Source organism: Papio anubis, chromosome 4 (genome assembly GCF_008728515.1).
Source record: "Papio anubis isolate 15944 chromosome 4, Panubis1.0, whole genome shotgun sequence".
NCBI lineage: Eukaryota > Metazoa > Chordata > Mammalia > Primates > Cercopithecidae > Papio > Papio anubis.
Window position 1 is genome coordinate 74,165,771 of NC_044979.1, and position 18,567 is coordinate 74,184,337.

At 34.0% G+C, this 18,567-nt stretch overlaps 1 protein-coding gene across 18 annotated transcripts in view; it reads left to right on the forward strand.

Moving 5' to 3' along the window:
- PPP1R9A (protein phosphatase 1 regulatory subunit 9A) overlaps positions 1-18,567 on the forward strand; it is a 386,892-nt gene that overhangs the window by 273,434 nt on the left and 94,891 nt on the right. For all 18 annotated transcript variants that reach the window (XM_017956944.3, XM_017956945.3, XM_009203380.4 and 15 more), the window contains exon 6: positions 17,115-17,250. In XM_017956944.3, the coding sequence (XP_017812433.3) occupies positions 17,115-17,250 (136 nt within the window). The remainder of the gene's footprint in view (positions 1-17,114; positions 17,251-18,567) is intronic.

Here is an 18,567-nt window from a genome sequence, read left to right on the forward strand (position 1 = left end):
GGAACAGAATAGAGAACCCAGGAATAAACTCAAATACTTAAAGCCTACTGATTTTCGACAAAGCAAAGAAAAACATAAAATGGGGAATGGACACCCTTTTCAACAAATGGTGCTGGGATATAGGTTGGCTAGCCACCTGTAGGAGAATGAAACTGGATCCTCATCTCTCACCTTATACAAAAATCAACTCAAGATGGATTAGGGACTTAAATCTAAGAGCCAAAAGTATAAAAATTCTAGAAAATAACATTGGAAAAACCCTTTAGACATTGGCTTAGGCAATTTTGGGTTTCATGACCAAGAACCCAAAAGCAAATGCAATAAAAACAAAGATAAATAGCTGTAACTTAATTGAACTAAAGAGATTTTGCACAAAGTCACAGTCAGCAGAGTAAACAGACAACCCATAGAGTGGGAGAAAATCTTTGCCATCTACACATCTGGCATAGGACAAATATCCAGAATCTACAACGATCTCAAACAAATCACCAAGAAAAAAACAATCCCATCAAAAAGTGGGCTAAGGACATGAATAGACAGTTCTCAAAAGAAGATATACAAATGACCAACAAACGTATTCTATATATATTCTATATACATTCACAGAATATATATGATATGTATTCTACATATATCACATATATGTGAGTTCATATATGTTCATATGTTCATATATGTTCATATAGTTCATATATATGTGAGTTCATATATATTCTATATATACATATTCCATCATATATAGAATGTATACATTCTATCATATATAGAATATATATATTCCATCATAGACATATGTATATGTATATACATATGTATAGATATGTGTATGTATATATACATATACATGTGTGTATGTATATACATGTATACATGCATATATGTCTATGTGTGTATATATGTATGTATATACATATACATGTATATACATGTGTGTACATATGTATATATGTGTGTGCATATGTATATACATATATGTGTGTATATGATGGAATACTAGTCAACCATATAAAGGAATGAATTAATGGCATTCGCAGCAACTGGATGAGATTGGAGACTATTATACTAAGTGAAGTAACTCAGAAACAGAAAACCAAGCATTGTATATTCTCACTGATATGTGTGAGCTAAGCTATGAGGATGCAAAGGCATAAGGATGATACAATGGACTTTGGGGAGTTGGGGGGAAGGTTGTGGGGGCGAGGGATAGAAGACTGCAAATAGTGTGCAGTGTATACTGCTGGGTGATGGGTGCACCAAAATCTCACAGATCACTAAAGGACTTACTCATGTAACCAAACACCACCCATACCCCAATAAAATATGAAAAATAAAAAATTTAAAAAATATATATAGGCTGGACGCAGTGACTCACATCTGTAATCCCAACACTTGTGAGCCAAGACAGGAGGGTTGCTTGAGACCAGGAGTTCAAGGCTGCAGTGAGCAATGATGGCACCACTGCACTCCAGCCTGGGCAACAGAGTGAGACCCTGTCTCAAAAGAAAAGAAAATAGAAATGAATGACAAATGAGTTTTTTAATAGATACGTACGTTTATATTTGGATATATACCTGGATGTGTAATTTCTATGCTTGGAAGCTTTTGTTTCTTTTATATTTACTTAAGATTATTTCTATTTGAAATGCAGTAAACCTTGAAATGTTTTTACTTATTTCATTGTTTTTGTTGCCACTATAGTACAAGGGGCAATTGAGAATTTCACTTTTCATCAGAGCTTTTTGTTTTGTAATTTTGAATAATAAAGTGTTATATGCAGTGGAGGGCAGTGAGGGAATTTTCATATTCATGGAAATCATCCACCATTGTGGATTTTGTGTTTACTCCTAAGATGACAGAAGCAACTACTCTGGATTTTGGATCATGGATATTAGATCTCCTTAATGTTGAATATATAAGAATGGTCAACAACCACTGTTGAGAGAAAGAGTAAAACCAGCAAGGATTTCAAACAAACTAATGAAATGAGATTTTGGCTTGATGAGACATTTTCTGGTGTCACTATATACAGATTAACATTTTGCATACTACCTTTGTAATGTTCATATACATTAATGTTTAAACCTAAGACATCAAGGCTAACTACTAAGCAGAGAAATGTTATTCCTGGAAAGGATGTAGTATTTTTGGAAAGTACCTTAAGTTTATATCTATTAAATAGTGTGTAGTTCTTGAAGTGGCATGTGTTAGGCAAGGTTTTTTTTTTTTTTTTTTTAAGAATTCAACTTTTTGTTTACAATAAAATATAGCATAGAAAAATACTCTTTTTTTTTCTTTTAAGACAGGGTCTCTCTTGCCCAGGCTAGAGTGCAGTGGCACGATCTCGGCTCACTGCAGCCTCTGCCTGCCAGGTTCAAGTGATTCTCCTGCCCCACTCTCCCAAGTAGCTGGGATTACAGGCACTCACCACCATGCCTGGCTAATTTTTTTGTATTTTTAGAAAAGACAGGATTTCACCATGTTTGCCAGGCTGGTCTCAAACTCCTGACCTCAGGTGATCTGCCTGCCTTGGCCTCCCAAAGTGCTGGGATTACAGGCATGAGTCACCAGTCCTGGCGAAAATATTCTTTTTTTGATGGGGGGAACCTAGTCTTGCTCTGTTCCCCAGGCTGGAGTGCAGTGGCGCAATCTTGGCTCACTGCAACCTCCACCTCCTGGGTTCAAGTGATTCTCCTGCCTCAGCCTCCCGAGTAGCTGGGACTACAGGCACCTGCCACCACACCCGGCTTTTTTGTATTTTTAGTAGAGACGGGATTTCACCGTGTTGGCCAGGATGGTCTCGATCTCTTGACCTCATGGTCCCCCCCTTGGCCTCCCAAAGTGCTGAGATTACAGGCATGAGCCACCATGCCTGGCCAAAAATATTCTTATAATTAGTATTGGGTTAGATAGAAAAATCGTTTCAAAGAACTGTTGCCTATAATTAAGTTTAAATATTTCAGACTCTGCTTTCTTTATTTTTAAAATCTTTTATTTTATTTTATTTTTAAATTGAGTCTCAACATGTCACCCAGGCTGGAGTGCAATGACCAGATCCAGCTTTCAAAAGCAATCATCTTCATAGATGAATTTTTAAATTTTTTAATGTTAAGTATATAATAAGGTATATTAATCTAGCTCCCAATATAGAAAGGAAAAATATGTAAGAATGTGCGATTACAAATAAGGAGCAAGAGCTTGGTTGTCTAGGACTTTTAACTCTTAACTACTGTCAGCAAACTAGTGAAAATAGCTAGAGTTAAATTTACCACTACACACTCATCGAAATCAAGTTAAATATTAAAAAGCTATCAAATTTGGAGAAAAGCCATGTAATATAATCGAATAGAAACAATGAGGCACTGTGCTTTTCTAAAACACTCTAGGATCTTGTGACCCACCAATGAAGGTATCCCAATATTCAAGTATAAGTTGTGTGCATCTGTTTTTATTTTTTAGAGATATATATTTCAGGTATTAAATGTATATACAGTAGATGTTTGTTTGAATGAAATTATTTGTTATATAAGAACTGATAACTATATCCTGGTGTAGCTTTTTCATTTAAAAAATTGTTTCATTTTATTTATGTATTTATTTCAATCGTTTTGGGGGAACCGGTGGTGTTTGGTTGCATGAAAAAGTTCTTTAGTGGTGATTTCTGAGATTTTGGTGCACCCATCACCGAAGCAGTGTACACTGTACCCAGTGTGTAGCCTTTTATCCCTCATCCCACTCCAACCTTTCCTCCAAAGTCCCCATAGTCCATTATATTATTTTTATGCCTTTGCATCTTCATAGCTTAGCTCCCACATGTAAGTGAGAACATATGATGTTTGCTTTTTCATTACTGAGATACTTCACTTAGAATAATGGTCTCCAACTCCATCCAGGTTGCTGCAAATGTCATTATTTTCTTCCTTTTTATGGCTCAGCAGTATTCCATGCTGTATATATGTGTACCACATTTTCTTTATCTGCTCGTTGATAGATGGCATTTAGGGTGTTCTGTCTTTTTACAATTGAGAATTCTGCTGCAATAAACATGAGTGGGTGGGTGTCTTTTTCATATAATGACTTCCTTTTGTCTGTGTAGATACCCAGTAGTTAAATTGCTAGGTCAAATGATAGTTCTACTTTTAAGGTTTTAAGGAAACTCCATACTGTTTTCCATACTGGTTGTACTAGATTACATTCCAACTAGCAATGTAAAAGTATTCCCTTTTCACCACATCCATGCCAACATCTGTGTTTTTTTATCTTTTAATTATGGCCATTCTTGCAGGAGTAAGGTGGTATCACATTGTGATTTTGGTTTGCATTTCCCTGATCATTAGTGATGTTGAGCATTTTTTCATATATTTGTTAGCCACTTGTATATCTTCTTTGAAAACTGTCTATTCATGTCCTTAGCCCACTTTTTGATGGGATTTTTTTTTGTCTTGCTGATTTGAGTTCTCTGTAGATTCTGGATATTAGTCCTTTGTCAGATGTATAGATGGCAAAGATTTTCTCCCACTCTGTGGGTTGTCTGTTTACTCTTTCTGCACATACTTTGCTGTGCAGAAGCTTTTTAGTTTAATTAGGTCCCATCTATTTACCTTTGTTTTTGTTATATTTGCTTTTGGATTCTTGTTCATGAACTCTTTGCCTAAGTCAGTGTCTAGAAGAGTTTTTCGAATGTTATCTAGAATTTTTATGGTTTCAGATCTTGGATATAAGTCTTTGATCCATCCTGAATTGATTTTTGTATAAGGTGAGAGATGAGGATGCAGTTTCATTCTTCTACATGTGGCTTTCCAATTACTCCAACACCTTTTGTTGAATAGGGTGTCCTTTCCCCACTTTATGTTTTTGTTTGCTTTCTCAGATATCAGTTGACTGTAAATATTTGGTTTTATTTCTGGGTTCTCTATTCTGTTCCTTTTGTCTGCATGCCTATTTTTATACCAGTACCATGCTGTTTTCGTATAGCCATGTCGTATAGTTTGAAGTCAGGTAATGTGATGCCTCCAGATTTGTTCTTTTTGCTTAGTCTTGCTTTGGCTATGCAGGCTCTTTTTTTGTTCCATAGAAATTTTTAGGATTGTTTTTTCTGGTTCTGTGAAGGTTGATGATAGTGTTTTGATAGAAATTGTACTGAATTTGTAGATTGCTTTTGGCAGTATGGTCATTTTCACAATATTGATTCTACCAATCCATGAGCGTGGGATGTGTTTCCATTCATTTGTGCCATCTATGATTTCTTTCAGCAATGTTTTGTAGTTTTCCTTGTAGAGATCTTTTGAAACTCCCTAAATATTTTTTTGGGAGGGTGGGGAACTGTTGTAAAAGAGGTTGAGTTCTTGATTTGATTCTCAGCTTGGTCGATATTGGTGTACAGCAGTGCTACTGATTCATGTACATTCATTTTGCATCCTGAAATTTTACTGAACTTATTTGTCAGATTCAGAAGATTTTTGAATGAGTATTTAGTGTTTTCTAGGTAAACGATCATATCATCCACAAACAGCGACAGTTTGACTTCCTCTTTACCAGTTTGGATGCCCTTTATTTTTTTCTTTTGTCAGATTGCTGTGGCTAGAACATTTTAGTACTATGTTTAATAGAAGTGGTCAAAGTGGGCATCTTTTTCTTGTTCTAGTTATCGGGAGGAATGCTTTCAACTGTTCCCCATTCAGTGTAATGTTGCCTGTGGGTTTGTCATAGATGGCTTTTGTTACCTTAATGTATGTCTCTTTTATACCAATTTTGCTGAGGATTTTAATTATAAAGGGATGCTGGATTTTGTCAGTGCTTTTTCTCCATCTGTTGAGATGATTATATGATTTTGTTTTTAATTCTGTTTATGTGGTGTGTCTCATTTATTGACTTGTATATGTTAAATCATCCCTGCATCTCTGGTTTGAAGCTCACTTGATCATGGTGGATTATCTTTTTGATATGCTGTTGGATTTGGTTTACTAGTATTTTATTGAGGATTTTTGCATCTATGTTCATCAGGAATGTTGGTCTGTAGTTTTCTTTTTTTTTTTTGTTCTGTCCTTTCCTCGTTCTGGTATTAGGGTGATACTGGCTTTATGTAATGATTTAGGGAGGATTCCCTTCTTCTCTATCTTTTGGAATAGTTTCAGAAAGGTTGGTACCAATTGTTCTTTAAACGCCTGACAGAATTCATCTGTGTATCTTTCTGGTCCTGAACTTTTGTTGTTGTTGTTGTTGTTGTTGTTGTTGTTAGCAATTTTTAAAACTACTATTTCAGTCTTACTACTCATTATTGATAAGATCAGAGTTTTCACTTCTTCCTGACTTAATCTAGGAGGGTTGTATATTTTCAGGAATTTATCCATTTCCTCTAGATTTTCTGGATTTCATGCATAAGGGTGTTTATAGTAGCCTTCAATGATCTTTTGTATTTCTGTGGTATTGGTTGCAATATCTCCCATTTCATTTCTAATTGAACTTATTCGGATCTTTTCTTTTCTTGGTTAGTTACACTAATGGTCTATCAATTTTGTTTATCTTTTCAAAAAAACAGCTTTTTATTTCATTGATTTTTTTGCATTTTTTGTTGTTTGTTTCAATTTCGTTTAGTTGTGCTCTAATGTTGGTTCTTTTCTTCTGTTGGGTTTGGATTTAGTTTGTTCTTTCTCTAGTTCCTTGAGTTGTATCCTTAAATTGTCTGTTTGTGCTCTGTTAGACTTTTTGATGGAGGCAGTTAATGCTATGAACTGTCCTCCTAGCACCACTTTTGCTGTGTCCTAGAAGTTTTAATATGTTGTTTCACTATTATTGTTTAGTTCAAAGAATGTTTAAATTTCTATCTTGATTTCATTGTTGACCTAAAGATCATTCAGGACCAGATTATTGTATTTTCCTGTATTTGCTTAGTTTTGAGGGTTTTGGTTTTTTTTTTTTTTTTTTGGAGTCCAAAAATTTCCAGTTTTATTTCCCTGTGGTCTGAGAGGGCACTGGATATAATTTTGATTTTCCTTAATTTATTGAGACTTGTTTAATTTATTAATTTATTGATCTATCTTGGAGAATGTTCCATGTGCTGATGAAAAGAATATATACTCTGTGGTTGTTGGGTAGAATATTCTCTAAATATCTGTTAAGTCCATTTGAAGTCCATTATTTTGTTGACTTTCTCTCTTAATGACCTGTCTAGTGCTGTCAGGTGAGTATTGAAGTCCCCTATTATTGTGTTGTCATCTATCTCATTTCTTATATCTAGTAATAATTATTTCATAAATTTAGGAGTGCTGCGTTGGGTACATATATATTTAGGATTGTGATATTTTCCTGTTGGACTAGTCCTTTCATCATTATATGATATCCCTCTTTGTCTTTTTTAACTGTTATTGCTTTAAAGACTGTTTTGTCTGATATAAGAATGGCGATTCCTGCTTGCTTTCCATTTCCATTTACATGAAATACCTTTTTCCACCCCTTTAAGTTTATGTGAATCCTTATGCCTTAGGTAAGTTTCTTGAAGGCCACATATACTTGTTTGGTGGACTTTTATCCATTCTACCATTCTGTATCTTTTAAGTGGAGCCTTTAGGTCATTTATACTCAGTGTTAATGTTGGGATGTGAGGTACTATTTTATTCATCACACTAGTTATTTCCTGAATACTTTGTTTGTGTGTGTGTGTGTGTGTGTGTGTGTTGTGTTGTGTTTTTTTTTTTTTTTTTTTTTTTTTTGAGACAGAATCTCACTCTGTCACCCAGGCTGGAGTACAGTGGGGCAATCTCAGCTCACTGTAACCTCTGCCACCTGGATTCAAGTGATCCTCCTTCCTCAGCCTCCTGAGTAGCTGGGATTACAGGCACCTGCCACTGCACTCGGATAATTTTGTAGTTTTAGTAGAGATAGTGTTTCATCATCTTGGCCAGGCTGGTCTTGAACTCCTGACCTAGTGATCCATCTGCCTCAGCCTCCCAAAGAATACTTTGTTTTTTCTTCATTGTGTTATTGTTTTATAAGCCCCATGAGATTTATGCTTCAAGGAGGTTCTATTTTCGTGCATTTCAAGGGTTTGTTTCAAGATTCTTGTAGTGCTGGTGTGATAGTGATGAATTCTCTCAGCATTTATTTATTTGAAAAATCCTTTATCTCTCCATTTTGAAGCTTAATTTTGCTGGATACAGAGTTCTTGGTTTGTAATTATTTTGTTTGAGGATGCTAAAGTTAGGACCGTAGTCCCTTTTGGCTTACAGGGTTTCTGCTGAGAAATCTGCTGTTAATCTGGTAGGTTTTCCTTTATGTTACGGCTTTAAGTTCCTTTAGGTTACTGCTTGCTTTTGCCTCACAGCTGTTAAGATTCTTTCCTTAGATAACCTGATGACTATGTGCCTGGGTGATGATCTTTTTGCTGGTGATCATCCATTACACACAAAATACATTTTGCAATGTATTTCCCAAGTGTTCTTTGAGCTTCACTGTATTTGGATCCTCTTCCTCCTCAGGAACACCAGTTATTCTTAGGTTTGGCTGTTTAACATAATCCTAAATTTTTTGGAGGCTTTGTTTATTTTTTAAAAATTCTTTGTTTGTCTGATTGGGTTAATTTGAAGACCTTGACTTTGAGCTATTATTGAAATTTTCCAGTGCATTTTTTATTTCTCTAAAGTGTGTACTTCATTTCCAGAAGTTGTAATTGTTTTTTCTTTATGTTATCTGTTTTTCTGGAGCATTTTTCATCCATATCCTGTGTTTTTTCCTTAATTTCTTTAAGTTGGTTTTCATCTTTCCCTGGTATCTACTTGAGTAGTTTAGTAATCAACCTTCTGAATTCTTTATCTGGCAAATCAGAGATTTCTTCTTGGTTTGGATCCTTCGCGCATGTTATAGAATCTTGTTTTGCCACATTACCAGAATTACTTTTCTGATTCCTTCTCATTTGAGTGACCTATTTCAGTGGAAAAATCTGGAACTCAAGGGATGCTGTTTAGATTCTTTTGTCCCATGGGTGATCCCTTGATGTGGTACATTTCTTCTTTCCCTAGGGATGAGACTTTCTGCAAACCAGACTTTAGTGACTGATGTTGCTCCTCTGGGTTTAGACACCTAGCAGGGTTACTAGGCTCTGTGTTAGTGCTGGGAAATGTCTGTGGAGAGTCCTGTGATGTGATCCGTCTTCAGGTCTCCCAGCCATGGATACCAGTACCTGCTCTGGTGGAGTTGGCAGGGCTGTGAAATAGACTGTGTGAGAGTCCTTAGTTTTAGATATATTGAGGATGCTGGCTTTCTTGAATGCTGGTTATGCCAGCAGTAAAGTTGTCACATGGACACACTGAGGACCACTGGCTAGGTGGGATTTTGCAGGCAGTGGAATTAGCTGTTGTCTTCTCCTCCTTGGAACAGGATTGTTCTGTCATGAGTTGCTGTAATGTCCTAAGTTGGTCAGCCTCCAGCCAGGAGGTGGCACTTTCGAGAGATCACCAGAGTTTTTGGCCTGTCTTTCAGAACTTCCAGTGGCCTGCCACTTCTTTCAAAGCATCCATGAATTCTTTTAGTCTTCCTGGTACATTCCTGTGGTGGTTCCTGGATTAAAAGTCCACATTGTGAGTCTCTACACATTGTTCTGTCTGTCCCAGTGGGAGCTACATGTCAGCCCTGTCTCCTGTCTGCTGTCTTGACTCCACAATCAGCTTTTTCATTTTTACTGAAACTTAATTCCATGTTGAGATTTTTTAAATTTCAACATTAAATAAGTGCCATTTTTGACTAGTACATAAATCTTATTAAAACAACTAAATCTGAAAACTAAGGAATTCGTAAATTATCATTTTTTATAACCTCTCATCATTTACGTGGAACATGTAGGATCTTTATGACTTCAATTTAGTAAATTGTAAATACAATTTAATTGTTGTTTAACTTGTATTTGACAGCTTACCAAATAAACTAATGAAATGAATCCCACATAATCTAGATACCTATACTCCAAAGAACAGTACATGGATATTTCTTGGCCTGATAATAAATGAAAAGAAAGGAATAAGTGATGTATCTGCTTTGGCTTATTGTATCTCAGCATGAAGGAGAGAGAGGGCAGTTCTTAGTGAAATAATACACATTAAAACAAGATAAAAATTTTTAATTGACATGATTGCATATATTGAAGTGGTACATAATTATGTTTTGTTATATAATGTATAGTGATCATATCATGGTAATTAGCATATCTGTGATCTCAAACATTATCATTTTTTTATGTTGGGAACATTCAGTATCCTCCTTCTGGCTATTTGAAACTGTGTAATATATTATTGTTAACTAGAGTCATCCCACAGCAGTATAGAACACTAGTATTTATTCCTTCTATCTAGTGATAATTTTTGTCCAAGGTAATTTCATTTAACACAATAAAAAGCCAGGCTAAAAACATAAACCTTAATTGTAGATTTTAGTTTTGGTATTGCATTATTTGGCAATGATAAGCTTAGAAAAAATACTTAATTTTTAATTTAATTCATTAGATTTGTTTTCTGTTAATTTATTCTTTATACCTAAAAGATAAAAAGATCCCGCTATTACTTTTACTGTCACACATTATTTTTCTTTGTTGAAGCAAAGAAAAAAGTTTAGAATTTGACAAGAGAAAATATTATTATCTTAAAGAAAGAAAATTTAAGTTTAAAAACAGGCTGATTCAGTACATGTTGTCATTTCAGTTAAAGATAATGTATAAGATATGAATCATAGTTGTGCAGAAATATCAATTGATTTGGCCACATATATTTAGGACTGATTATTGCTGACTAATGTTATATTTTTGAAAGTTTTAAAAATTCAATTAAAGTGATTATATAGATTTATACTTTAATATTTCAGTGGCAACAGAAATTTCGGTTTTCAGAGCACATTTTAGATTAAAGATTTTATCCTTTTCCTATGGTTTACTCATAAAAAATCAACTCTATTTTCAATACTGTGATCAAATAAAAGGGAATTGGGACAGTGTGTACAGTAAGTACTTTTTTTTCATCATTTCATAGTGTTTATTACCTACTGTCAGATTGTCCAACAAAGATATTGTAACAGTGTGCATTGTAATCAATAAGTAATGTATAAATATGCAGTTTCACCATGGCCTCAGCACTATTACAATTTGTTATTTTAATTTGTTATTTTATTATTTACTGAATAGATAGGAAATGGCATCTCTATTTTCTTTTCAATTTAATGTTCTTTGCTTACTAGTGAAAGGCTGATACATTATCTATTAATGTTGCCACAAAAGTTTCAGATCAATTTACAGGAAGTACTTTTAAATGCATTTGGTCTTGTCTAGATTAAAACAACAATGTACATTTATTAAACCCTCTCTAAGCACCACATACTTAGTTTTTTTATGGATTATATAGTATTTATTATGGTTAGTATACTCATTTTACAAATGTGGAAACAAAAGCTTAGAAATATTAATACATCCAAGGTCACAGAATCATTAAGTGGTATTTATAGTTTGGTGGATTTGTCCCATCAAAGCTGGTTTTCCCTTTTACTTACCATTTTAACTCCTAAGTTGTACTATCATAGCATACCCATACTCTAAATTCATAACTGAAATAATAACTTTACTTTAAATTTTACATTTTCTGCTGAATTCTCTTTATGCTAGTTGTATACATAGTCTTATAGGACATATTTACAAAGACAGCATAAAATAGACCAGACACTTAAGAACACACAGGAAGGTAATTTGAATGATACAGATTTTTCAGTATGGGAGATTTTATCAGTTTCATCATAATAACAATAGTGCATTCAAGTTCTTTCATGTATGTACCACATTTTATTCTTTTATCACCCCTTCAGACACATGAGGTTGTATACTAATCTCCACATGAGGAAAATGAGGCAGGGGCCTGTTGTTTGGTTCCACTTCTGCGTGCTTTCCATCTGGATCATACTTATCAGGATGACATTCTATTATTGCAAACCTGTGCTTTAAATTTACTGGATTACAAAGCTTTAAAGATATGTGGATCTGGGTGCTATAACACTGCTCAAAATAGCTGCCTGAATGAAGAGATATATGTACTTTAACATTACACTTTTAAAAGTGAGTATATTTCATGAGATGAATTGTCTGTCTTATGTGCAATTATAAATCATTTCTATTTCATAAGACTGTAGAGTGATTTTGAATACAAAGCAATATTGGACAAATAGTAAATTATGTTAAATTGTATGGCAAATTGAGAAAGTGAAACTGCGATTTTGAGCAACTGTGCCTTCATGATTTAAAATGCAAGTTTCTCATGCAGTGTGGAACGATTCTTATTTCCTGTCAAACTTCTATTATAAATGCATTTATTCTTTTTAATTTTAGCTTCACAAATAATTCTGATTTGGAATTAGGGATCTTTTTTTGAGGATAGGAAGAAATTTGCAAATTATATTAGAGTTTTGATTTGTGATAAATGACTAATTTATTATATACTCTGTTATAATCTGAACTATATAAAAATAATTTTCTGCTTTAAAATCTCTCACAGGGTCTTTCTTAAGACACTTTCATTCACTTCTGGAAATAGCAACAGTAGTTTCTAATCTTTGGCTAGCAGATAATTTCTAAAATCATCTTTCTTTCTCCCTGAATTGTAGTCTGAGTAGCACTTGTCTTTCAGAGAAAATGAACTTTATTTCTATTAGAAAAATTGTTAAATTAAAAGATCTGACAATAACATTCTCAAATAAGTTTAAAGAATTTATGGCTTAAATGAATTTGAATTCTAATTTACCTTTTACTTTGAGCTAGGCTGCTGTTTTCAATTTATATGCGTTTTATACATTAACTGCTACCCTCGATTTCCTGTCAACTTTGTAGTAAGCGATACTCTGAAATGCTACTCTATGATGCATTTAAATAAAGATAAAAGGTCAATCTAGGCTTTTCTAAAATTACCATTCTAGGATATAAGCTTCTGAATTGCTTTATATTTGTATCATTAGACATAATTTCTGACATTTAAAAATTTACCAAAAATGTAATGAATTCAAGGTAGTCACTATTTGTCTATGGATTCGTTTAGCACGTTAAAGACTATATATATCTTTAACCGTAAAAAACATAATATCGCTAAATAAAATTATTCTGTGTATCTCTAGGCAAACTAGAACTCATGTTCTAGAATTCTAGATCAGCAGTGAACAAAGCGAGGATGTCTGCTCTTACACCTTCTTTTTAATATATGTTGGAAGTTTTAGCCAGGACATTAAGGCAATAAATACATAAACAAATAAATAGATAGGAAAGGAAGAAGTAAAATATGTATTTCTTCATAGTGGATGTGATATTATATATCAAAAGATTCTAGGAAATCTACAAAAAGCTACTAGGATTAATAAATGAGTTTAGCAAGGTTGCAGAATACAAGGCCAGTATTCAAAGATCAATTATATGTCTATACTTTAAAAACAAATAACCAGAAACAGAAATTTAAAAACCAATATCACTTACAATCCAAAAAAAAAAAAAAAAAAAAAACATGAAATACTTAGAGGTAAATTTAACAAATGATTTTTTAAGACCTGTATACTGAAGACCATAGTATATTATTGAGAGAAAGTAAAAATCGGAATGAATACATAGATACACCATGTTCGGGGATCAGACAAGTCAATTTTGCTGAGATGTCACTTCTCTACAAATTAATTTAGAATTCAGAGCAATTCTAAATTAAACCCAGTGGGCTTTATTTTAGAAACTGACAAGCTGATTGTAAAATTTATATGGAATTGCAGAGGAAAAACAATTGGTACAGAGTTAGAAAACTCACACCACCTAAAGACTTATTATATAGTAATCAGAGGAATGTGTTATTAGCATATGGTGTTGAAACAATTCATTATCAATTTAGAAATACAAAAGGAAACTCCACCCTTACCACACATCATACATGAAAATTAATTTACAAGATATCATTGACCTAATATAAAAGCAAAACATAAACACTTTAAGAAGAAAAATAGGAGAAAATCTTAACAATCTTAAATCAGGCAGAGGCTTTCTATATAGGAAGCAAAAGCCATCAATTTTTTTTTTTTTTTCTTGAGACAGGGTCTTGCTTTGTCACCCAGTCTGGAGGGCATTGGTGCAATCATGGCTCACTGCAGCCTTGACCTCCTGGGGTCAAGCAGTCCTCCCACTTCAGCCTCTCAAGTAGCTAAAACTACAGGTGCATGCCACCAAACCTGGCTATTTTTTTTTTTTTTTTAAGAGATGGGTCTCATTTTGTTGCTTAGGCTGGTCTTGAAATCCTGGGCTCAAACAGTCCTCCCATCTTGGCCTCCCAGAGTGCTGGGATTACAGTCATGAGCCACCGTGTCCAGTGTGAATTTTTAAAACAACGTGATAAATTAGACTTCCTTGAGAGATACAATTTAAAAAATGAAAAAGCAAGCCACAGACTGGGACAAGTTAATAAATAAATTAAATGCATAAACACATAGATGTATATTATGTATGTGTTTGTATATGTATATTGAACATACATGGACCAGGATATGTGTCAAGAATATATAAAGGACCAGGTGTGGTGGCTCATGCCTGTAATCCCAGCACTTTGGGGGGCCAAAGTGAGAGGATCATTTGAGGCCAAGAGTTCAAGAACAGCCTGGGCAAAACAATGAGTTGTCATCTCTATAAAACATTATAAAATGAACTTTGCCAGGCATGGGGCACATGCTTGTTACCTCAGCTACTCAGAAGGCTGAGGCAGGAGGATTGCTTGAACCCAGGAGTTCTAGGATACAGTGAGCTGTGATCATGCCACTGCACTCCAGCATGGGTGACAGAACAAGACTCTGTTTTAAAAATAAAATACACAAAATACACACACACGTGTGTGTGTGTGTGTGTGTATTTTTGTCTATAAAGAACAAATATAACTCAATAATAGAAAGGCAACCTAATTTTCAGTAATGGATAAAAGAGTTGAAAAGATACGTCGCTAGAGAAGATATGTGAATGGTCAATAAGTACATGAAAAGATCATATGGGCAATGGAAATTAAAACCGTTATGAAATACCGCTAGATACCTACTAGAATGGCCAAAATTTTTAAAGACAGTACTAAGTGTTGATGAGGATGCAAAGCAACGTCAGCTTTTATGTATTGCTAGTGGGAATATGAAATGATACTATTACTTTGAAAAACAATTTGACAATTTCTTTATCAGTTAAATATACATTTACCATATGACTCATCAATTCCATTATTTGTCTAAAGGAAATGAAAACTTATGTTCACATAAAGACTTGTTCACAAATGTTTATAGTAACTTTCTTTATAATATCAACCCAAATACCTATCAGTAGAAAAATAGATAAACCAAATGTGATGTATTCAATACAAATGGAAAACTATTTAGTGATAAAAAGGAGCAAATAACTGATACTTACATCAACATGGATAAACCTCCAGATCATTGTGGTGAGCCAAACAAGCTAGACACCCTAAAATTCCATTTTTATAGAACTCTGGAAAAGATAAATATAGGCCCAGGATGAAGATGACTTACTGGAGAGGAATATAAGGAAATATTTTGGGTTGATGGAAATGTCCTGTATCTTCATTAATGTGGTAATTACATGTTTACGTATGTATCACAATTATTGAACTGTACATTTAAAATTCATGTATTTTATTGTGTGTAAATTGTACCTGAATAAACATGAAAAAGATAGTATTTATAAATTCTATTAATACTTGATTTCCAAAGGAAAATAACGCAAAAGATAAGTGAACACTTAAAGATAATTTCAAAGTAAGTCTTGCTTGAAACTATATAAAAGTATTTATTAAAAGGCAATTAACTACTAACATCCAAGGGTGAAAATTTTGACCTTTAGTGTATTATGCAGAAAAATTATGGTATATTTCTTTTAAAATTGATCAAACAGCAACATACATTAATCAGAGGAAAGCATCAATTAAATGTAGAAACAAGATTTAAACAAAGATTCATATTAAAATGATGAGAAGTAATACTTAGAAACTGCATCCTGGAGACACATTTGTATTTTTAGAAAAACAGAAACATGTATATTAGTGTGAAAAGATGTCAAAAAACAAATATTAAATTGTTGAGCACAACACATTATGTTGACAAGAATATACCGTAAATGACTGTAGCTTGCAATAAGGAAATATCTTCCTTGTTTTTCTCTTTAGGCTTTTTTTACAGGCATTAATATCAACAAATATTTCCTCTCCTCCCTTTATTTATTGAACCATACCCCTTCTCATGCTATCTTTTCCCCCAAAGGAAGTGAATTAATTCACCACCTCTTCTTATTACAGTTTTTCATTTTAAAAACAAAAAACACTACTTAAGTTTTCCCTTTCTCTTATTTCCAAAGTTATATATTTAGCCACCTAAGTTATGCTGTACTTCAAAATGTTTGTTGTTGTTATTGGTTTGAGACAGTCTCTGTCACCCAGGCTGGAGTGCAGTGGCGCGATCTTTGCTCACTGTAGCCTCCGCCTCTCGGGTTCAAGTGATTCTCCTGCCTCAGCCTCCAGAGTAGCTGGGATTACAGGTGCACACTACCAAGCCTGGCTAATGTTTGTATTTTTAGTAGAGATGGGATTTTGCCATCTTGGCCAGGCTGCTGTCGAACTCCTGACCTCAAGTGATCCACCCACCTTGGCCTCCCAAAGTGTTGGGATTACAGGCTTGAGCCACTGCGCCTGGCCTTCAAAATGTTTTTGAACAATTTTTGTTATAGTTATGCAAATGCTTCTTGAGTTCAATGGTACAGGAAATTATGAGCTTGCTTCCATTTTGTATGGCATCAAAAATGTGTAAAGTGCTGCAGAATGGGTTACCTATGTTACATCTTCTCTTAAAATGATAATTTTTATGGTCCTTTACTTTTCCCCCCTTCTTTTATGAGCTGTGTCGTTAAAAATCACTTCAATTGCTCATCTAACCTTTCTTCTCACCCAAGAAAACCATTTTGAAGTCCATAGGTGATATTACTTTCTTGAGGCTTGATGGACCCTGCTGAGATCAAACCTGCTTATTACTTTTCTTAGCACTCCTTTTTGTTGGAGAGTCTTAAATATTAGTCTTTGTTAACCTTTCCACAGATTTGTTATTGGGCGGGAAAAACCAGGACAAGTGAGTGAGGTTGCCCAGTTGATAAGCCAGACACTGGAACAGGAGAGGCGCCAGAGAGAGCTGCTGGAACAGCATTATGCCCAGTATGATGCCGACGATGACGAGGTCAGTAGTGCTTGCAACGATTATTTTTCCCACATTTTCTAATTCATGAAACTCTGTCTACTGTATAACAGTATTAAACAGTATGACAGGTTTTATGCAGTTTCTTGAGGAAGGTATGTCCACATTGAACTAAAATTCTACCTTAGAAAAGAAATACTACTAGCATCTGATACACACTTAAGAATCAAGTCATGGTATCCTTTTTACAGTATGAAGACTGTGGACACAAATAAGTCTTATATTTTGCACTATTATAAAGGAAGTCATAGAAACAGAAAAGGATAAAAACACAGAAATGTGAATAATGTCTGTCTTTATTGGTGGAATTGGGTGATTTTCTCTCTCTGCTTTATATTTTTTCAATCTTTTCCAAATGTTCTACTATAGTATGTAATGCTTTTCCAAAAAATTGGTAAACACACCCAAACACAAACAAATATACATAGAAAAGTAGTAAAGATTGCTGAGTGTTTCCAGTGTCTTTTTCCCCCAGGAAGAGAAAGTTCTTTGGATCTGCTCACTATGATTTGTGCTAACATAATGCAGAACAAAGCTTTCCACTAGCACATGTTCCATAGAGTAGATACATATTGGAATAATTTTACATCCTGCTTTCTGTAAAAGATCAAGTAAATGAATAGAAGCTAACCCTCAAGTGAAAACAGCTCTCCAGAACCCTTGTGTGCTGTAATATAATACAGATGCTGGTCTGTTTCTAATGTCATTGTCAAATGTACATTGATATAACGGGACAACATGCTTTATTATAAACACGTTTAAACATGCATATGTTTCATATTGGCATGTCAAAAGACCCATCAACAATTTAATTGTAGTATTTTATACTCCATATACTAGTATATATTCAGATAAAATAAATATTCTTCATTCCAGCTGATATAACCACAGTGAAACTTCATATATTCATCCCCTTCTTTTCTGAATATATAACTTTTCAGAATTTTGCTTTCTAGCCAGGATATAGAGATTAATAAACAGACATTCAAATATTTTCACATATTTTTAGTCTGAGATGTTTTAATCCCAATATATATTAAGATCTCATGAATATGTGGTATAATGAGGATATATTCTCTACTTATTATAGTAGAAAATTAGAGGTGGTATATCTGTTAACTTTTGATCAAAGAATAATACACTAGAAATCCTTTAAGTGAATGAATTAGACTCTTAGAACTTGATTTAATTTATTTTCTTACTTGATGAGTCCATTTGAAATGGCAAGTATATTTTCATTACACTGAGATATTTTGCATGAAAAATCTTCTCTTGAATTTTCAAACTAAAAAAGGGATT